At 36.9% G+C, this 22,504-nt stretch overlaps 2 protein-coding genes across 3 annotated transcripts in view; one reads left to right on the top strand and one right to left on the bottom strand.

The window, feature by feature from the left end:
• The window catches only part of LOC124634981 (tyrosine-protein kinase Src64B), a 66,775-nt gene extending 58,481 nt beyond the window's left edge, over nt 1-8,294 (bottom strand). For both annotated transcript variants that reach the window (XM_047170694.1, XM_047170692.1), the window contains exon 1: nt 8,069-8,294. The gene's annotated coding sequence lies outside the window, so the exon portion shown is untranslated. The remainder of the gene's footprint in view (nt 1-8,068) is intronic.
• Nucleotides 8,295-8,762: 468 nt separating this feature from the next.
• Nucleotides 8,763-19,950, top strand: LOC124635173 (tonsoku-like protein). Its single transcript, XM_047170980.1, has 14 exons — nt 8,763-8,912; nt 8,988-9,245; nt 9,506-9,671; nt 10,149-10,425; nt 10,992-11,145; nt 13,627-13,831; nt 14,221-14,410; nt 14,675-14,909; nt 15,088-15,200; nt 15,535-15,721; nt 16,213-17,596; nt 17,834-18,009; nt 18,320-19,028; nt 19,151-19,950. The coding sequence occupies exons 1-14, from the start codon at nt 8,900-8,902 to the stop codon at nt 19,494-19,496; spliced, it is 4,413 nt and encodes a 1,470-aa protein (XP_047026936.1). The 5' UTR covers nt 8,763-8,899; the 3' UTR covers nt 19,497-19,950.
• The last annotated feature ends 2,554 nt before the right edge of the window (nt 19,951-22,504 follow it).

The following is a 22,504-nucleotide window of genomic DNA, read 5'->3' on the forward strand; positions in this document are numbered from 1 at the left end:
TTTATTTTGACGCAAAAAGAAATGCCGTAAATTCACCGTATTATTTTTGCAAATAACTTTTAATGTCACAGTAGAATATAGATTAAATAACACTTTATCCACTTGTTAAATGAAATGTCACTATTGAAAAATAGAACGGTAAAGCGGTACACATATTCATTGATGCAAAGGGGAAACAAAACAGGAAAATGTACTGCACAAAAATATCTTCAATTTCACGGTTCGCAGTCCTATTCTTACAGACACATGGATACAATGTACTTCCCTCAACACATTTGTATCCCAAAACTGTTGGTAAGCTCTGCAAGAATGATGGAATAGTTGCCGAAACTTGTTTTTATCCAGCCCACCTATTCGCGAAGTTATAAGCTCGATTGAAAGACACAGAACTTTGTGGAATCCTTTAAGCTTCTGTGTAATACACAAGCAGGAAGTAGTGTGAATTAATAACAAACATAGAAATAGAAAAGGCAATAATATGATGAAAGGCAATTATATGTCTTATCGATTCATTCTTGTTGAATGAAGGATTATAAATGACTTGAAATCATCAATAAACCAGTAAGTGTTTTTGTTACGTTTAATTAGGTCATATGTTTCCGATTGTCCTGACAATATTGTCTGTTAATAAATCTGTGAATAAAAGAATGGTTACCAAACCCGAACTATCAGTATTTCAAGGTCCAAATCTACATATGATGTAGGTCCGTCAATTACAGCGAAAATTGGCGCGTTGAACAAAATCAGCATAGAATTTGGGAGTGAATGGAAATACAGTTTCATCGCTCGCCTATATGTAAATGCAGTACCGAAACGTAACGATGTTACTGGAACGTCGGTTAATGGATTATGCTATCTACAGTCGCAATCGCATCTACTATGAACGTAGGGCGCCATGCTGAATTCTTGCTGCTACTTTTTTAATATGCTGCAAAATTTAGAACGATCCCCGCATTACATTTGCGGAAATGAAGCAGCTATCTTCCAACTATGTGAAGAAATGAAACTTATGCAGATTTGACTTTGAGTCGCGATTGCTACGGATATCTTAACTCCCGGTCAAGTACGTTATCGCTGAACGATCGACTTGAAAGTACGCTGACGATTGATCACATAGGAAATCAAAGCCAAGTGAATAGACGCTGTCTGACTAAAAGCCTCCCGTTACAGACAGTCGTGATGCTGTCTGCGTAGTGTATTACAACAGTTTATTGACTATCGGTTAGTTCCGTTTGGCTACAGTTACCGTGAATAATGATTGTTCACATTTGGAGTCGGTCACCCTTAAGAGTGCATTTCTCCATGCTACGCCCAATAGCCCCGCTGTTACGTCCACCGTTCTGTACACAGATATGTTCCGGTGCTCCTGATGTAGTTCCGTCGTAAACAGCGCCTCAGGACGGACACAAGTCCATGTATGTTTTACAATGGTGTTCTCTTATTTTTGTTATCTAACTAACTTCTGTATAAATGTGGACGATTTCAAAATTGAAACTTTATTCCGCTTATCGGTCATCGTCATAAATTCTTTAGAGTTATCCACTCATAACATATTAGCATTAAAATCACTGAACTAGATTGGATTTGCGTAAGTTTTATTGCGTGTTTATTAAGGCAACTAAGTACATATTTGCATCTTACTTCATCGAGTCAACGGCTTTGAATTCATTAAACCCAAAATGGTGGAGCGACGACATTCGTTCGCCCATATTTGGAATACGCAGAACGTTGGCCTATAATCTGTAATCTGTTGTTGTCATGGAATACTTTTTATCCATAAATACTTGGCAAGTTGTTTGGGCGTTTTCCAAATAAGAATAAAAGTAGCGGTTCTCAAATAAATTTAAGTATTTTTCTTATTTTAGTATAATTAATTGGTCTAGTCTAAATAAAACACCACCAGCGTTATTCTGGCCATTAATTTCTGTGGATATTTTGACAGCTTTAACATAATCTTTTATAGGCTCATTATTTAGCTACCACCTTGAATTTCAGAAAGTATTTCTTTCAAATATAAATATATTTAGTCCTGTGCTCAGGGAATGTCGTTCCATAATTCTCTCATTTGCGTTGGTTCTTAGCACTAGGGAAGAGATTGAGCCAGCCGCGAACAGTAACTTTGTGGGCAAAGTTTAACTCGCTGAATAATTGCTAAGCTAAATGTTAAACGGTATGCTGCACAGATGTGCAGATGCCAGGCGAGTTTCCCAAAAGATTTTCTTCGTGGGAGGGTATACGCATTGCCTAAATGTACAGAATGCATTCCGGACATTTCTGCATTCTGTTTTTCACATAACACTCTAGGTAAGAAACAGCATATCATATACTGTGAACGTGTTATTCATTCATTTAAGGTTAACCATTTACATCCCATGTAAATTTATAAAGCCGTAGGTCGACTTACCTCATAATGTATAATGACAAGCTACGCTTCTTTTGAAATTCACATTCAGAGTAACATCCCTTCGTCCTTCGAAAGCTTTAGAATAAATTATAAATAATAAGGTATACGGCAACACATACTCCATTGTTTGCGAGACATTACGAAACAAAATATCGGATTAAATTAGATGGTAACATGATAAAACTCCGGTCTTATAGCGCCCACGACATCAGTACGCTGCTATAAAGACCCGAACGAGCCTATCTCTTATTTTCTTTTCTTTAACCAGCTCTCATGGTAATTGGAAAGCGTATGTATATTATTTACGGTGACGCATAAACCCATGACGTCATTCCTAAGGAACACGGCAGCTTTCATCGTTCAGAATTAAGGGCGAAGTATAAAAACAGACGTTACGGATTGTGAATAGGGGGAGCCGTTGTTCAGTGAATGCGAACAACTTGCATCGTTCACTAACAAACTCTTATGGGTCGGGATATAATTTTATCCACGCTCCACTTCGCACGCTCTTCCATATTTGGCAATCGGTAACGATTTTCGCTTACTGCCTCGACCCGTGATTGGACTCCACTAAATGCATAATAGATGAGGTCTATAATAAAACCATTCAGTTTCCCGGCCGTTGCTCCATAATGATATTTTCGGAGCTTTACAGTTGGTAACTGAATGAATCGTTCGAAACGCGGAGTTCCGAGTCAGTGCAATATTTATCACGATGCTATTTAAGGACCGAAGGCAGTTTAAAACGAGAAGCTATATTTTGAAGCAATAACTCTCAATAATAATCTGTACTGTTACAACGTTTATATTTTAAACGATAACATATGTTTTAACGACTCTAGTAAAACAATAAACGTTCACGGTTTTAGAAACTCACTACAATAACTCAAGACAGATAAGATTACTAAAAGCGGTGAAGCCGTGAAGAGCATCACTCAAATCTTTCTCACATCATTGTCTCGTACCTACGATTCTGTAAGTAAGTGCATAGAAGCTAATTATGGAGCTATTAGCCGTTACATAAATAATGGATTTCAGTAATTTGTCGTTTTAAGACGTTTTGAAGCATTACCGGTTATTTCTAGCAGCCTAAATAATGGGGTAATTTCTTTGCAGCCTTGCATCCACTGTGTGTTAAAGGACATGTCAGAATCTTTAGAATATCGAACAAACATTGCCCTATATTGAACGTTCGTGTGCACACCGTCATTTATTTTCAGATATTAATGCAAAGATTACACACTGCGCCGATGGAAATAGATCACCATAAAGCGGGGTTGTGCAAGATAACCCCCTTAACCACGCCATAAATTTTATATTAAAAACCGTAACGAAGATACCAAAACACATATATGTATATACTTCCGACAATAAATTTTATTGCTAATTCATATTTCTGTTACACGGTTCACTGCGTACTGTCAGGCCTATTGTTCTGAACCAGAAATATGTACGGCAATAAGTAAACTGGGTTTAATTTCAGTGCAAATAATGAGCCAAGCCCGAACTTTGTAATTAAGAATTTCTGACAGCTTTCCACAACACGATCCGTTAGATATAATGCGAATTTTAGGCAAATTAACATGGCGTGGGGCCGCTGAATCACTTCGCTATAATTAGAACCGGAATCTTGATACCGTTCGGACACTTCTGGTGAACTCATGTAGATGTAACAGTATGCGTTCCGCGAATGCAACATTTAAACGCGATGCGTGAATCAATGACCAATCCGAATGCATTGTGGCGAGAGCTGGCGCTCGTGGAGATTGGTTCCAGTCAATCAAAACTCTATGGTTCTCAATCCATCAGATTTTTGATCAACACCTTTCGTAATCTATCCAATTTTTATTGTTCATAGTCACGCCTTTCGTTAATCTCCAGTTTCACGTTTAAACTTATTCTCATTCTTAGAACAATTATAATAAGACTCGTATGTCACAAACCACTACTGCGCATAGGCATAAGTGCAAAGGCGATATACACTTGCGCAATTTTTCCCATGACTTAGGTTCTATCAGTTCTATGTTTGCGTAGTTCGAGATTATTTTCCTCATCTATTGAATACGATTTGGAAATAAAATTAAGCCGTCTTCAGAATATTGAGCAAGCAACCTAAAGTTATTTCAGGAGTAAGAAACCGGTTTAGCAATGGGTCAAATATTGCGTTTGATTGAATCTAGGGTCACTAGAGCATTAATATTTCAAGATGTGGGAAGGATTCAAAGAAAATTGCGAATTCTGCGGAAAATATTCTAGGCGAAAATGTTCGGGCAATATGCTTTCTTGGCCCAGATTTGCCGGTTCGTCGACCGATTTCGTGTTGGGAACGCGCGGCTTGCACATCACCAGGTGATGCTCGCCTTAAGCCGCCGTTTCCGATGCAGGAATGGATATATTTTTAGAGAAACTTAAATTCTATTTCTGTGACATGCAGTGTGCCGTCGAAAACCGTTAGAAAATTGTTTTATGACACAGTGCACATGATTTCTTCGTGAACATCAATAAGATACTGTTGACTTGATTCATTTCACAGAATCGATCTTATTTGAACCCTTGAAGTGAACTCGTAAAGGTTTATATCACCAGGTTCATATCCAGATTTTCATAATCTTTTGTGAGTAGAATTTAAATTGTTACAGATTATGCCTTCTTTTAATAAATAATTTTAAATAAATTTAAATAAGTAATTCCTTTGCGTTCAGATTGATCTGAGTTTTTGCGTATTCAATAATTATATTTAGATTTTAAATCTCACCTAAATAAATATCCCAATGAATATAAAAATACTGTAAATTACGAATTATGAGGTTTAAAAAGGTTGCTATCGCGATAGTGGTTTGCAAAAAACATTGAGATTAAAACTGAATGATAGGTCTCCGCAATTTGCATGCAAAAAAGAAGTAATATCGGTGGAAGGCTACTAGAAAAAGTTGAGCATCTAATTTACTCATAAATAAACGCTCCAATGCAGAAACATTTAAATTCGTTTATCAGAGTAGGTACTTATAGTGACTCAACGCTTATAAAACTCGCATTATGCCTGGAATGTTTTCTGATAATAATTAGTTACGCGAATATTACCAACCTATTGGAACGAATATGCTATGCTATTAATTTCAAGGCTTGCCATTGATATTTCGTGAATTTTTGTGTAGGGCCACACATTTTGCATTACCTAGGGTTATTTAAGTGGTAATTAGCTTAAGATTAAGAATAGAACTTAATTAAAACTTTTTAATTTTACCAAAAACAACGAAATATTAATTATCTCAAAAAAAACTAAGTACTTTAAAAAAGACTGGCATCTTATCTAAACTTACGCTACTCTAAGAACCGTAAATTACATTTTGTTCTCATTATTCTTCTTTGTTTATTTAGACTTTAGTAAGTCCATCAAAGACGTCACACGCGCGGCCCTTTCAAGATGTCCACGTGTCCACAAAGGTGAGGTGTACCGATATGTTTACCAAACATAAGATGCTTGACCTAATTACCGCGATGATACTTAGAAGGGGACCCGTGATCCCTTCACAGGCGACATGAACTATAGGCCGGGAGACGCGGCGCCGCGCGGCGCCAGACCGGCGCTGACTATGAATAGGAATGTCTATAAGTGTAATACAGTACACGAGATTCTACCACATTTTTGGGTATTTTGTTTACATGGTAATGTAGGGAAATATAGTATTATATTACAGCAATAGGTATGCATTAGGTACTTAACCCTAGAAAGATAATCTGCGTAAAATTTACGCATGCATTTTTTTTTAATTACTATTTCTTTCTAACTAGCGCGAATTCATAGCTGTGCGTTTATGACATTTCATTCGTCGCTGGGAGTAATCGTATGGCGTACGTGTCAATAAGGTAAGTGCCACCAATTTTGAAATATAACGACCGCGTGAGTCAAAATTACGCATGATTATCTTTATCGTGATTTAGACGCCCCTACTTTGCAGAGATATTTGCGAGATAATATCTCTAATATATTACCAAATGAAGTGCCTGAAACACCCGAAGACAATGATTGTGGACCAGCAGCGAAAAAAACAATTTATTGTTCCTATTGCCCTTCTAAAAAAAGGCGAAAAGCAAATGCGTCCTGCAAAAAATGTATAGGAAAGTGATATGTCGTGACCATAACGTTGATATGTGCCAAAGCCATTTGTAACTTACTTTTATATAAATTTATGTTCCTATATTATAAGATAAGCTAATTGTTGATATTTTCCTAAAAAACAGATTGATTATTATAATAATAAATTAGTTATCACTAGAAAGAGTAAGTGTTATATAATTTCATTGATTTATAGAAGACGTTTAGATTTTTGTTGCTTTTTTTAATATAAATAAATAATTTTAAAAAAATATCTGCAGTTTTAATTATTAGAATATATGTGTATATATAATAAAATATAATTTATTGAATTAAACTAATAAACCTAGAGCTATAGCTAATTGAATTACATGCGTCAATTTTACGCATGATTATCTTTTCCGTAGTACAAAATATGATTATCTTTCTAGGGTTAATGTTAGTAAATATGATTCATTTACAGCAGGAAAATATGAATTGGGATATAATAATGACGTGATTAGGTCATACTTTCTGACAAATTACTTTCATGGTATATCATAGCGAACTTTAACCTATCCATCATATTCAGAATTAAATAAGTAGGTTGCATTGTTTATGTTGTTAAGTTAAATAGGTGGTTAAGCTTCTCTGGTATGAGTGTAGGACTTTGATTTCTGGTCAGGTAAGTACCAAAGTACTTTTTAAAGTTAAATACACTTTATAAGCATGAATATCGTGGAGAGCTTGGAAACAGCTAGAAAACTGAACAAGAAAGTCTGAAATTTTCTATCTGACTTGGGCAAGCATGATAAACACCCATTCCTTCTCTGGATAAGAAGAGGCCTGTGCCGTTGGGACAATGAAAGGCAGAAGCCCCTACACTATGGAACATTAACAATCATACACCAATTTTGATCTGTAGTAACAAAGTGAGTACTTAAGTAAGGTGAGGATAGTGATTAGGTACTGCTAAAATTATACCATCCCATGATCAAAAGATTATATTTTAAAGTACGGATTACACCTAGAATTATTTCTCAGACCATACCCTGTACAGGCAGTAAAATTATGTAATTTTCATAAAATTGCTGGCACCTATAGCAATACTATTGCAGTTTTGGTCAGTGGGTCGTCTTAGGGGAAAAGGATTGAAGATTTAGAATAAAAAATCAATAAAAATAAGAATTATTGCGAGTAGCTAGTTTTTTTTTTAATTCTACTGCATAGAGTGGCTTAAAATAAGGCTGAAAATCATAAGGTATTTAAAAGGGATAGCTGACTATAATAAAATAGTACTTGCAGACAAATATGTATTGAAATGAATAAGCTGATATTTAGCATGGATTAGCTGTAATCCTTAATGAACGGTTCTGTTTGTATCTAACGTGTTAGAATTCTTAATTATTTTATGACGATGCGTTCATTGGTCACACACGAAGTCTTCTATTTTCCAATAGATTTATTTCTAATGGTTCTATGCTAGGAAACGAAATGTAATGAAATAAATAACATAAGATAACTATATAATGACCTATTTTTCTACATCACACAAATTTTATTTTCAGTTAATAAATAATTGTACTTACCAGTTAATTATCTTGAACGCCGGTAGCACAACAAATTACTAATGCTCGAAACTCTAAGGCACTGGATCTATTTAATAAAAACAAAACACTGTTGATTTGATAGGATCACAGACATGAAGGGCCAACAATTTGTAAATCAGAATAGATTTTGATTGTTATTATCACAAACAAACGACTATCGCCCATCCGTTCGTTGACCCACTCGGAGGAATATCCTTTGTTATTTTCCCGTTCTGACAATATTTTCCCGTAGTTGATACACAATTGAGTGTCTTTTAATTTTGTTTCCCGTTGGTATGTTAATTTAAAAATCCCTACTACTGAGGGACATTATTTCGTCGTTTTTTTAATATTTTAAATAATGATAACAAAGCGTTGTACAAAATTTAATTTAATTAGTTCGTGTTGTTTCTATTTACGTGGGTTAAATTGTCGCGTTCACAAAGATAAATTGTGAAAATATTTTTGTAAATTATCACTATTTAAAAATCAGGATTCATTATGAAGATTCAATTACGAATAATTCATTTGGTACACAAAAAAATTACGTTCCTTTATAAATTATTTACCATAAGTTAAATACTCATATCGTAGCAAAAATATGTGTTAATTATGAACGCTACATATGGGATACGGGAAAATATATTTATGACCAATTATGACAGCTGATCACATGATGACAGTCCCGAAGAGTTTGTCAGTGTGACGTAATTAAAAAACGTCAAGTTCATTCGTGTTTATTTTATTTCGGCGCCTAAAACTTTTACTTTGGTGAATTACTATAAAATTGTTGACTTGTTATTATGCGTGAGCAAAAATAACATTATAACAATGGAGGAAGAAAGTAAGTTAATTCATAACTGTACCATTCAACTTTAAGGTTAGATACGTGTTGTTTAATTGACGAAAATATTTTCAGAACTTATTCGTAGAAAGAAGAAGGCTTTGAACGGTAGCAACAGGCGTGTTTTAGCTGAAGCTTATAATGATTTGGCATCGTTTTACTACAAGCACAATCGTTATAATGATGCTCTTGACGAGTATAAGAGCGAGGCGGCGATCTGTAAAGAGTTGGGGCTTCGTATGGAATGGGGTACTTGTAACAGGATGATCGGTGAAATGTATATGCTGCTGGCGGAATTTGACAAAGCTCTGAAGTATGAGGAGCGACACTTAGGTAAGTAACGTATGATTGTATTGAAGTTGTACTTGCTGCCTAGTAACCTAGATAAACATTGTATTTGCTGTGTTTATGTTTTAAGCATCCAGTTGTCACAGAAAACTGTAGAACACAATAATTGTTTTATTCAACATACAAATTACATGTATTTCCAATTTACTTAACCATGAAACTTTACATTAGTCTATTAAAACTGGAACCATTATAACAATCAGTCTTAATAATTTAAATCCTCATTTGTCATAACCTCCTTACAGCTGTAGCGAAAGAGTTAAAGAACTTGGTGGAAGAACAAAGAGCTATGGCAACACTAGGCAGAATATATTTATTACAAGGACAAAGTAGTAATGATGAGGATGAAGCTAAAACCTCCTTGAAAGCTGCTGAAAAAGCATTCATGAAAAGTCTTGTGTTGTGTGAGAAGTAAGTATAATAATCTATATATATATAAAAATGAAACCCGCTTTCCGTTGTCACTACATAACATGAACGATGAAACAGCTTGACTGATTTCGCTGGAAATTAGAGGGGAGGTAACTTAGACCCGGGAGAAGGTTTTAGGATAGTTTTTGGCACCATCTGGCTTCGGGACGCTGGTGAAACCGCGGGCGAAAGCGAGTATTCTATAAAATCTCACTACATACATACTTCCCTGTATGGAAGAATTGAATTTTGAATAGGAATGCAAAAATTTTGAAGCGAAGGCATTCTATCAATGGAATACCCTTATAAGAAATGCAGATGCATTTTTTTTTTTAATAATATCCAGGAATTTCTTTTCTACTGTTTGTGAGTTTAGAAACATTCAAATATACAGACAATTTTAGGTATCTTGTACAGCTGCAATAACAACTGTATGTTTCTTTCTTTCTTTTTATAAAATAATGTTCTCTTTTCTAGCTTAAATGGCAAAATAAACAAACATGAACTGATGGACATGAGAGCTCGGTTGCTCCTCAACATTGGCGTAGTGCAGGAACATTTAGGAAACTTAGACAAAGCTTTAGATTGCATCAACAAAGCCATTTCAATATGTTCAAGTCAGGATTTGTATGAAGTTCTGCACAATTGTTATACTACAGAGGCTTTGTTGCTTTGTAATAAGAAGAAGGATTATGCTAAGGCTTTGAGCTGCTTGAATAAAGCACTTGAAGTTGCTAGCAGACTGGAAGATAAGGTAAAAAAATTATAATCATATTTCTGTTTAGATATTTTTTCTATATGTACCTTCTTTATCATTAAGATAATAGAATCCCTACCTTCTTTATCATTAAGATAAAGAAGGATTCTATTACTTTATCGTCAAGTAACAGCTAGATATACCGTTAAAACCACACAAGCAGTATCACAATAACCTCTTCCAATACCTACACGGGAAACTTCCACAAAAGGAGTCGCGACATAAATCATAAACAACAAAGAATGTTGCGTTAACACTTTAACATCCAATAAAATATTGTGCGATTTCAATTGAGTTGAGTACCTTCTTTATCATTAAGATAAAGAAGTGAGTACCTTCTTTATCATTAAGATAAAGAAGGTACATATAGAAAAATTGGTGGCCTTATCATACCAACAATAGCCTATCCTATTGTTTAATATAGGGCACTAGCCTCTTTTACTTTTTCCTTTTTTTTTTTTTGCAAACTAGCATTTTCATAAATACAGCCTTATGAAGATCACCAATAGGTAACTTCATATTTAAAGCAAGCATATATCTATAATATAGTCTAAATGTTCCAGGTTCTAAAAACATGTGAGACTCTATCGTCTAAGGCAGATATCCTGTGCAAGATGTCAGACTATCAGAGTGCTAAGCAAGTGCTGCTCAAGGCCTGGAAGATGAAGACGCCTGATGAAGAGGAAAGTGAGAGCATTGAGGCAAATCTTAGAGTTGGTGAGTACTTCATCTATACACAACGGGTTTCATTTATATATATATATGTCACCGTAAGATTACAAACATCGTTAGATTACAATCTATCTCGAGAGATTGTAAACTGTCGAATTATTGTAAACCGTAACACCTGATTGCAATTTAACGCATTATTTTTCGCTATATTATAATCTATCGATGAGAAATTGTCAAATTGTCAACTGTCCGAAAGCTCTCCCTGATTGGTCAGTCTTTTTGTAAGATCGAGAGCGATGTAGAGCGGTCAAATTGTCAACTGGCGTAGAACGGAATGCATCTTGCGCGCTGATTGGTAGAACGTCAAAAAAGACAATGTTCTTTGCAACTCCCGGTGTCACAGCTCTTTGACGTGCAAAAATAAGTGACGGTTTAATTTTTTATAAAATCAAAAATTGTACTTAATTTTTAAGACTCAAATTACACACAATTAAAAATTGTATTAAAAATTGAAGTTAGTGACGAAAACGAATCGCTGCAAAACCGACTCCACGTAGTCTTGTCTGCCCTACCCCTAGAGTGCAATTCAAAACCGCGTAGGCGCGGAGGGGCGAGGCGGCCTGCGAGCTGAGGCGCAGGTAGTTTCAGCGCTCGCCGCCGCGGCTGAGGCTGGCCGGCTCCGCCGGCCAGCAAGCCGAAGCTGCGGTGGTGAGCGTGAAAACCATCTGCGACGATAAGCTCGCATGGGACCGCCGGAGCCCCGCAGCGCCGGAGCCGTGACAGAAGTTATGCTTGCTGCATGTTGCATGCTTACTTCCATGCTGGGTCAATTAATATGGGATGTGTTATATTTTAAACAAAAAACTCAGTAGGTACGAGTTAAAAAATTAGAAGGTAAATAAATATTTTTATGATGTCATTTAATAGTATTTAAGAAGTTTACTGTTAGAATGCATGCTACAAATTTAGATGCAAAAAAATAACCATCATGCTGAGTTGTATTTAGAGTGGAAGATAACTCGTGGCTAAGATAGTATTATTTAGATGCTCGACGCTTTATTAATTGTGGCTGACTTAGTAATTTAGAAGGCAACATACATTTTTGGGGGCGAATAATGATATTAAAAAGAAGCCTGTTTAATTAGCACCCCTTTTATTTTATTTTTAAATATTAGTTTGTATTTGAAGACAAAATACCTAACTGTATTTTTATAAGAGTTATTTTTATATAAATTTAATACTTGAAGAATTTTTGAAGAGCATTTATTTTATTTAACTGACACCTCTATTTCATTCCTAACTCTACGGGAACTCCATGGGAACAGAACGGCTGGTCGTGATTGGTCGATCTTACAAAAAGACTGACCAATCAGAGAGAGCTTTCGGACAGTTGACAATTTGACAATTTCTCATCGATAGATTATAATATAGCGAAAAATAATGCGTTAAATTGCAATCAGATGTTACGGTTCACAATAATTCGACAGTTTACAATCTCTCGAGATAGATTGTAATCTAACGATGTTTGTAATCTTACGGTAACATATATAAATGAAACCCGCTTTCCGTTGTCACGACATAGCATGAAATAGGCTTGACCGATTTGGCTCAAAATTAGAGGGGAGGTAACTGAGACCCGGGAGAAGGTTTTAGGATAATTTTTGTCACCATCCGGCTACGGGACGCGGGTGAAACCGCGGGCGAAAGCTAGTTATTTATAAATCACCTCACAATATGAAGGCAGTCAGTAAACTATAATAAAGGAACAAAAATATAAATAAAAATATATTCTCTGATTACTAATTGAATAAACATAGGTGGGAGAATAGGGGACCATCTATTGTCACACCTATATTTTTGTTCAATTAATAATCAGACAATATAATATTATCAATGGGATTGTAACAACAGAGATATCCCTGTCAATCACCCATGTAGGAAAGGCTGTTCTCATTTAAGACGATCAGCCAGTTGTGCAGTACATATTAGTGCACGAGCATTTGCGCAGACGCAGGTGCACTCCCTATTCCTTCACTCTCATAACCCGATGGCACGGCAATCCGACACGACCGGAAAGAGATCAGGCACAGGACTGACATTTACGTGCTCTTCGATGCACGGAAAGGAAAGACTTGTATTAGATAATCAATGTGTCAAGTGCCATATTCAAGTATTCCTATTCAGAACATAAAACCTTATGTACACAACAAACTACATCATCTCCCGGGCCCCAATTATGCTCAGGGTCGGCTTCCAGTATAACTTAATGCAGCTGACTACCAGAGCTGACTACAAGGAGCTACTGCCTATCTGACCTCCTTAATCAGTCATTGGTGGCCAGGATATACAAAGAAAGTACTTACATACAAACTTAGAAAAGTTGCATTGGCACCGTAAGTTGCCGTGGTATTGGTTGTCTGACTTGGAATCGAAGCCACTCTCATACTTAAGAGGTTCCTTACCCACTAGGCTGCTACCCACATGCTACAAATCATACAAATTACTGACTTTGTTATTCCCAAACAGTGGCAGCAATGTGTTACACAGAAGACCTACTGATATCAACGGACCCAACTGACCACATCACATTTAAGAAACACTATGAGAAGCTAGGAGATGGAGCTTGTCATTTACGTAACTATGCGGGCGCGGTTGAGTATTATCTGAAGATGCTGGATCATGCAGAATTGGCGGGGGAGTGTGGGAAAACGCTCATACCTATTTATGTTAGGTAAGTTTTGTGTGCTATTATAAAATGGGACTGTATGTCTGTCTGTCTCCCGCTTTTATGAAGAACCTACTGAACTGATTTATAAGGGGTAAATAGATAGTCTAGCTAGAGCTTGAGAAAAGACACGCTACTTTTCATCTTACTGCGGAAAGTAGTTCCTCGGGACGCGACTGGAACCGCTGGGATCACCTAGTTAAATATATTTTCTAGTCTTATGTTTAGTATACATCCTACAGAGTTTTTCTTATGAATGGAAACAAAGAGTTGAGAAGTTGTTGCAAAAAAAAAAACTAACTTGTAACAATTTAATTATCCACTATACTATAATGCTGGTTTCCATTCACTGTTGTTATATTAAACCAATGTCTTAAAAATTATTTGACTTTCAGTCTTTACCAAACTTACAAGGACATGGGATCTTACAACGAAGCCCTATATTACTACGACAAAGAATATGAATTGATCAAGGATGTTCCGAAAGAGGCTTTCACGACGATGTACAATATTGCAGAAACTTTATTCCTTGCTAAGAAACCATATGACCAGATTGAGAAGGCTTGTTTAGAGGCCAGGAGAGCTGTAAGTACTTAAATTATTTTATGATGATTCCTTCAGTACATATATTACGACTTGACTAAAAATATACCAGGGCCGCGGTAACTCGGCAGGCCCCGCTGATTTTGAAAGGCAGTTAGAAGCCAAAAATTCTGACACCCAATGTTACCTAGGGTTTTCCCGGGTAACTTGGTTGAGGAGGTCAGATAGTCACTCCATGAGCGCGGAAGTCGACCTCAACGTAATTTAGAAAAGGCAAAAGCAAATGATGACTTTTATGTATTTCAGGCCCAAGAATGGAACAAAAGAAAATATGAAATCCGAGTATTAAAAAGCCTCTTGAAATATCAAGAGGAATATTCTGAGACTGACAAAATGGAACGAACTAAGGATGACCTTAGAGCTTTAGGGTATGACAACTTGGATAACTTGGAGAATTCAGAAGACGAGCAGAGCTCTGCCGGTGGAGGGGACGAGGATACCACTCATATTGGTGACGATATATGCCTTGAAGATCTTACTGGTATGTAATTGGTTTTGTTCCCCTTCAATGATAAAAGTTATTCAGTGAGATATCATTAAAATACTTGTGAAATGATGCTCAATTTTCATTATTCTTACTCAAATCCCCTAGGAATAAAATTAATAAATAATTATTATCTATTCATTTTATTTTAATCCAACAAATTGTTTATTTACAGATTTGTCAGACACAAATGAGGAAGAAGTAACGGAGACCAAACGCGAGTCTCGGAAGCGAGGGAAAGGCTTTACTATCAAGAAGAATATGAAGGGAGAAACCCAGTTGCATGTCGTAAGTTTCACATTATTGAGCATACTTATTACAAATAATTAATATCAACTAGTCCCACCAATATTAAAAAGTTTATTTCCTTATTTGCTAAAAGTACCGAATGGGTGTTGTTGAAACTTGGCAGTAATATATCAGAATAGTAAAGTAATAGAAAGTAGCATACTACTTTCCATCCATGTTCGGAAAGTGATTCTCTTCTAACGCGGGTAAAATTGTGGGCAGAAGCTAGTATATATTCAAGTTGTGAGGTGCCTGCGAACCGATATAGACTTGGTTTTGGATTAGCATTCACTATTTTGGCAAAGATTTTTTTTAATATAACTATTTATTTCAGGCAAGTATATCAGGCAACAAGCTCCTAGTAGAACGTCTCATAGCTCAAGGTCACCCCGTGAACATAAGAGACAATGCTGGCTGGCTGCCTCTACACGAAGCCTGCATTCACGGTCATGTGGAGATCGTTAATATACTGATCAATAGTGGCGCTAATGTTAATGATAGAGGAGGCTCCAATTGTGATGGTAAGGATATTTATTTTTTGATCAACGACGGAAAAAGGGGTGTTAGAAGTTTGATGCGTATGTCTATCAGTTTGTGGTATCATAGCTAGCAAAAGGACGAAGCGATTTCAGTTTAGTTTTTAAAAAATCGTCGCGTTGGGGGGAGCGTAATAAAAATTATTTGGCGACTTCGTGTGAAAGTTGTAAGTCTGAGAAAGTTTTAATAGATTCTAGATTCCATTTCAATGAAGAAAATTACAATAATCTTTTGACATCTGCACTTTTTAGAATTAAGCGAAATATTGTAAAATTATGTACAAAGTGAAATAATAAACGATTGATTGATTGATTGATTGACATTAAAAATGCTCCTTCGCCATTATAATTATGTCTACGTCGGCCGTATTATATTCATATCTGCCACCAGCTTTAGACATATCGCACGATCCTAAGCTCCTATAATACAGAGGTAAAATTTTGTATAGCTAGTAATATTAATTTCAATATTCCAGGCATAACCCCCCTATACGACGCGGCAAGTAACGGCCATTTAGACGTAGTACAATTGCTACTAGAAAAAGGCGCGATACCCTCACTAAAGACAGACTTCGGCGAAACACCATTACGCGTCCTACAAAAATGGCGGACAAGCACCATACTAACGAAAGACGATGAAATAATGTATAACAACATATGTAACAAAATCCATAGTTTAATAGACAAGACTAATACTACAGATATATTAAACAGATCAAAATCTAAGACGCCTGTAAAACCAGTCAAAGATGTGACGCCACCAAGTACATCTAAAATGACGAGTCGAATCAAAGAACTTGACACTCCAGTATTCAAAAGGAGAAATATAATTGATGACGATAGTGACGATGATATGAATTTGTCACAAGTTGTTAGAAATGAGGCTGCATTCCCTTCCGATGACTCTGATCTATCATCTGATGATGGTAAAAGTAATAAAGATAAAAAGAAATCCACAGGAGTTAAAGAATACAGAAATGCTATAGAAGCGCTTAGAAATAGAAGTATGACTGATTTACCTGAAGTTGATTTGAAGAAATCTAAAGTGAAACCTGCTTTGTTAGACCCTGAAGAAGTTGACGATGACTGGCTTGATGACGATCTAGGAATAAACAAAAACAATAAAAAAAGAAAACTCAGTGATCCTCTAACGACAGTTGCTAAAAAACCTTCATACGAAAGCATAAAAGACAAAATAGAAGAAATTAACAAAATATCTGAACCTCTAGTTGAAAGCAATAAGTTCAACGTCAAAAAGAAATCCAGAATCAGTGATGTTATTGACGTTAGTGAAAACAGTTCGGACTCCGATAGTTTCCAAAGGAACGAAAATGTTCGTCCAAAAGTTTCTGCAGCTGAATCAATGAGAAATATTGCTAAGGAACTGAATGAGACTAAATCTAGAGATAGCCGAGATAATATGAAAAGGCGTTGGAAACGACAGAGTACGTTGTTAAAAGCTGGTTTTCAGAGACAGAGGGAAGATGTTGACCAATCAAGCAACAGTGGTAGCGAAACGGAATATTCTAGAAGGGAGTTAAACAAAAGACTGACGCCTACCGGGTTTACACGGAAGACATCGGGCGAGAACTTCCATTATAATTCAAATGTTCACAATGAAGGTTTTAATATAATGCAGAGTATGAACCCAAATATTGTGCAGCCAATGAATGTGATACAACCTATAAATATTGTTCAGTCTACTAAGAATGGAAGACCAGTACAAACGCAAATTTTGCCGCCGGCAGCTGTGAAAGTTCAAGTTGAAGATAAAGTGCTTCTGATATCGTTGAAACTGGATACGATTAATAGGTTGACAATCAGCTGGCTGGTTGATGAAGTTAAATCTAGATATTATAAGTGAGTATACTTTGTGTGTCTTTTTTGTTGATTTTTTGTTACATCATAGTGCACAAATCTGATTTATAAATAGCGTAATAGTGCCAAACTTACTGGCGGGCGACTCAGGACAACATTGGAATCGCTGAGTGGAGGCGATTTTTGGTACTTACCAATAACCAACGCTTGGTGGGAGGCATCTATTCAGTTTGGCATCACCATAATTCCTCTATCGAAATTTTCATGCAATATTTTCAGACTAACAGGTGTGCGTCCCATCTTCAGTCTGATGACATCAGATGGCGCGATACTTTCAGAAGACGATCCCCTCAGCCTGGTGCTATCGTCTCCGGAACTCAAGACTTGCATCACGAACTGGAAGGCGTCACCGGCTGAAGAACGGTATTTGGAGTGCTGTGATGCTTTGAGTATACGTAAGTTTACAAGTTTTTATTTATGACCAGAAGTTTTTGCAACCAGTTACTTTGACAGCATAAAGATGATCTTTGTTTGCTTGTCATTTACGGTATCTACAATTCCAACTAGAATGATGAATGCTTAAGTAAAACTCATTTTCTGCATTTTGGAAAGAAAACTTGATTATGTTTCATCATTAGAATTCATATAGAAACTGACCACTGAGCATATTTATATTTGGAGCTATTCCAATTTCATTTACGAAAATCAAATTCAATATTGAACGGATTTAATTCATGTTAATAACAAAAACATTTCTATTTTCAGCACCTTCCGAAGAGATCCAACAAGCAGTAGGACGAAGCCACACAACCCGCCGACTAGCATTAGGAGCAAAAACGTTAAATTCAGCGCAAATACGACCTCTATTCAGAGCTTTAACCCACCAAACACAAATCACAGCTATCATGATATCAGACAACAATATAGGAGACGCTGGCGTCAAGTACTTAACCGAATGTTTGTGCACCATGAAGCATTTAACACATCTAGATATAAGCAGAAATAACGTCACAGACGAAGGAACGAAAAGTCTACTTAACATGTTCGAAAGAACAAACCGACCAGCCTGCACGTCTTTAGAGGAACTCGATATTAGCGCAAACCCTATATCGGATAATGGCTTCAGAAATATAGCCAAAATAAGCCAGTACATCCGCCTAAAAATACTAAAACTAAATTATTGTAATATAACAGATAATGCAATTAATGAAACGATTAAATCGAGTATGAATTTCGATAGTTTGGAATCGATTGATTTGAGCAACAATGAACTGAAGAATGGTGTTGTCAGTTGTTTGATGACGTCATTGAATCCGAACGTGCTGGTTGATTTGGAGTTGGATAATGTTGGCGTTGAAGGAAGTGTGGTCGGACATGTGGCCAGTTTCATGGATACTGCTAAAGACTTGAAGATCAGAAGATTTGGACTATCTAACTGTAAATTAGTTGATGGGCAGTTTATGAGGATATTTAGGTAAAATACCCATTTGTTTGTTATCAACTAATGGAATATATAATTCATATTCTTAGTTCTTATTTAATACGTATTCTATAGTAAATAAGCATCGCAATATTATCGCAAATTTCTATTTACAGGAGTATCGGCCGAACAAAACACCTGCAAACGATAACTCTAAAGAACAACAACCTAACATTCATAACACTAAAGAAACTACTCCAGCGGCAACCCCCAGTTCCCCAAATAAACCTTCAGGGTTGCCAGGACATATTTAAATATTCCCCCGATTCGGATTTCCAAGTTTGGTTGCCAGCCATCGACTTTGGAAGATGCATTCCAGAAATAAATGTGACACCGGTATCGAAAACAGATGAAGAACGGGAGAGTTTTAAATCTTTTTCTAAAACATGGTTGAACTGTTTCAAAGGGAGAGGAATGATTGAGCACTGCGAAGGAGGTGTTATTAAATTCACTGCTAGATAATAATAGTTTAATGGTACTAAAAATGCTAGAAAAGAAAAATTGAATCTGAAATATAAAATCTACAGCTAAATCTTGTCAATGCACCCACTCCTTGAAAATCACAAAACTAAGTAAGACTGACTTACACATGAATTTGTTTTAATATAAGTATTACCATAGCTTCTGAATAACAATAGTGTTTATGATTTTGAAATCAATGCCTTCACAAAGTGCAAAGTATTACAATATGTAAATATTAGGGATTGTATTAATTTAAGAGTAGTGTAACTAATTTAAACTTTAAATTATGTAGGTTAGTGATTGATTAGGTAATTTAGTTTTAATAAAGAGTTGTTAATTTTTTATAGACTTAATTTTAAATCCATATTGATTAACTACTACATAGTAAATAAAGATTTTGGAGCCTTTGTACTATACTGTTTTGACAATAAAACCAGTGACCCATTTACATAAATAACAGATTTTTATTTACATCGATACTAAAAGGAAAGATTAGGATGTTTTATTTTCGTCGTGTCAGCCGAAAGACGTGTATATATATACTTCCCTGCCGATTTCGGCTATGGTGACTGCTATCAGTTATCATTGAGAGAAGAACTAGGATGATCAGCTCTTCTATGCGCCCTTTGATGGCTGCAGTACCCTATTTTATGTGTAAACGTGCGCGAGCATTGGCTGCACGTTAGGATACCGTCCACGTAGTTATAATGAATGGCTACTGGTGTTTTAGCCTTAAGAGCATCACGCTTCGCATCCAGTGCGGATTTCCTTTGCTCTTCGAAATCTTTGATCGCATTTTTAAGTAGGCCTCTCCATTCAGGGCGGCAAATGGCTTTTGTCTCCCAGTTCTGAGGATCAATGTTGCACCTTTTCATGTGTCTTTTCTGAACATCCTTGAAGCGTAAGAACTGGCCACCTTGTTTCCGCCTGCCGTTCTGGAGTTCAGAAAAGAAGATGCGCTTGGCCACCCTATCATCATCCATGCGTAAAACATGACCGCACCATCTGAGCTGTCGCCGCATCAGGTACGCTTCTATGTCGCAGACATTCGCGCGTCGTAGCACTTCGGTATTTCTAATCCGATCCGACCATTTGATTTTCAGAATGTCTCTTATGCACTTTAGATGAAATCGGTCCAGCGCCCGTATATGTTTCCGATAGAGGACCCATGTTTCAGCCGAGTATAAAAGATTTGGGAGGACTATGGCCTTGTAAACGGAGTTTTTGTCGAAAGCTTCAAATCATGTGTGTGTAAGACCTTGGCTCGTAATTTACCGAAAGCAGCTGATGCAGCGCCAATGCGATGGTTTATTTCGGTATCAAGGTCACACTTGGATGTAATTGTGCTGCCTAGATATTTGAAGGTATTCACTTGCTTCAGCTCAGTATCGCCAATGTTTACCTTGACAGGTTCTGTAGCTCCTTGAGAGTCGCTTGCCATTACCTCAGTTTTCGTAACACTGATTTTTAGACCGAAACGACAACAGACTCCCTGAAGGTTAGTCATCAGGTTCTGGAGCTCTTGTGCAGAGTTGGTAACAAAACACAGATCATCAGCGTACATGATCTCCGTTATAAGAGCATGAGATACTTTAGTATATGCTTTTAATCTGGCCAGGTTGAAAAGTCCCCCATCAGTCCTGAAACGTATTTTGATTCCAGCAGAAGTTTGTTTGAGAGCAAACAGTGTTGGCGCAAGCACACAACCTTGTTTGACCCCACAGGTGACAGGAAAGAACTCTGACTGGTCACCATTATAGGTAGGTAACACAGCAGGTCATCTCGTCGTGCAGAAGGCGAATCATTCTCACAAACTTCTCAGGACAACCTAATTTTGCCAGTAAAATCCAGAGGGCTTCCCTCGGCACGCAGTCAAAAGCTTTTTCTAAGTCCACGAAGCACATACACAAAGGTTGGCCTTGTTCTCGGCTTTTTTCCTGGAGTTGCCTGATGGAAAAGATGGCTTCGCCGGTGCCCCTGTTAGGTCGAAACCCAAACTGAGCAGCCGAAAGACGTGTACTGCTGGACAAAGGCTTACCACAAGGTTCGCCAGTTTGCTCGATCTTTAGCAACCTGCATCCACTGCTTCCCGGCTACCTTGGCCAGATCGTAAGTCAATCTAGTGGGGGATCTGCCCTCGCTGCGTCTTCTGATTAGTGGTCGTCACCACTAGCATTTTATTGATTCTCTCAAAAACGGCTGGATCATAAAAATATGTAGGTATATGATTTCATATCACCATTAGTGCATTACCTAACATAGATTTATGAATAGAATGTGATAGGAAAGCCTTACCGTGTCACGTGATGTGAGGAAGATCACGGTCCGAAGAGGCTATATTTCTTATACTAGCTTCTGCCAGCGGTTTCACCCGCATCCCGTGGGAACTACTTCCCGTACCGAGATAGTAAAGTAACCTATAGCCTTCCTCGATAAATGGGCTATCTAACACTGAGAAATTTTCAAATCGGACCAGTAGTTCCTGAGATTAGCGCGTTCAAACAAACAAACTCTTCAGCTTTATAATATTAGTATAGATTTTTACTATTCAGGGGCATGATAGATCTTCCTGCAGCATCCATCGATAGTAGAGGTTCGTTTCAGAACGACATAACCTTGCTTCAGATTGGACCAATTTCAGCCAATCCAGCCATCTTTTCAAACTGTCAATGTCACAAACAGTGATGCCAGATTGGGGGGATTCCCCCCAAATTTGGGGGTATTTTCTGCCCACGGGGGATTTTTTGGGGGGAACAATCCTTTGGGGGGATCAGCGGGGGGATTAAAAATTGGCTTGGAGGGAGTTGGAGGATTTTTCGGAAAAGTTTTATGACTGAACGCGACCAAATTACTTACTACTTCATTTGATTCCACCATAGCACCACACACAAAAATGCAGTTGGTGATAAAACTTACGGACATATAAGCAAATTGACATTAGGAATTTTGTCGTTGCCTTTTTCTAACGCTGTTGTGGAAAGAACTTTCTCGCAAGTTGCGATTGATTG

The sequence above is a fragment of the Helicoverpa zea genome, chromosome 12, assembly GCF_022581195.2.
Source record: "Helicoverpa zea isolate HzStark_Cry1AcR chromosome 12, ilHelZeax1.1, whole genome shotgun sequence".
NCBI lineage: Eukaryota > Metazoa > Arthropoda > Insecta > Lepidoptera > Noctuidae > Helicoverpa > Helicoverpa zea.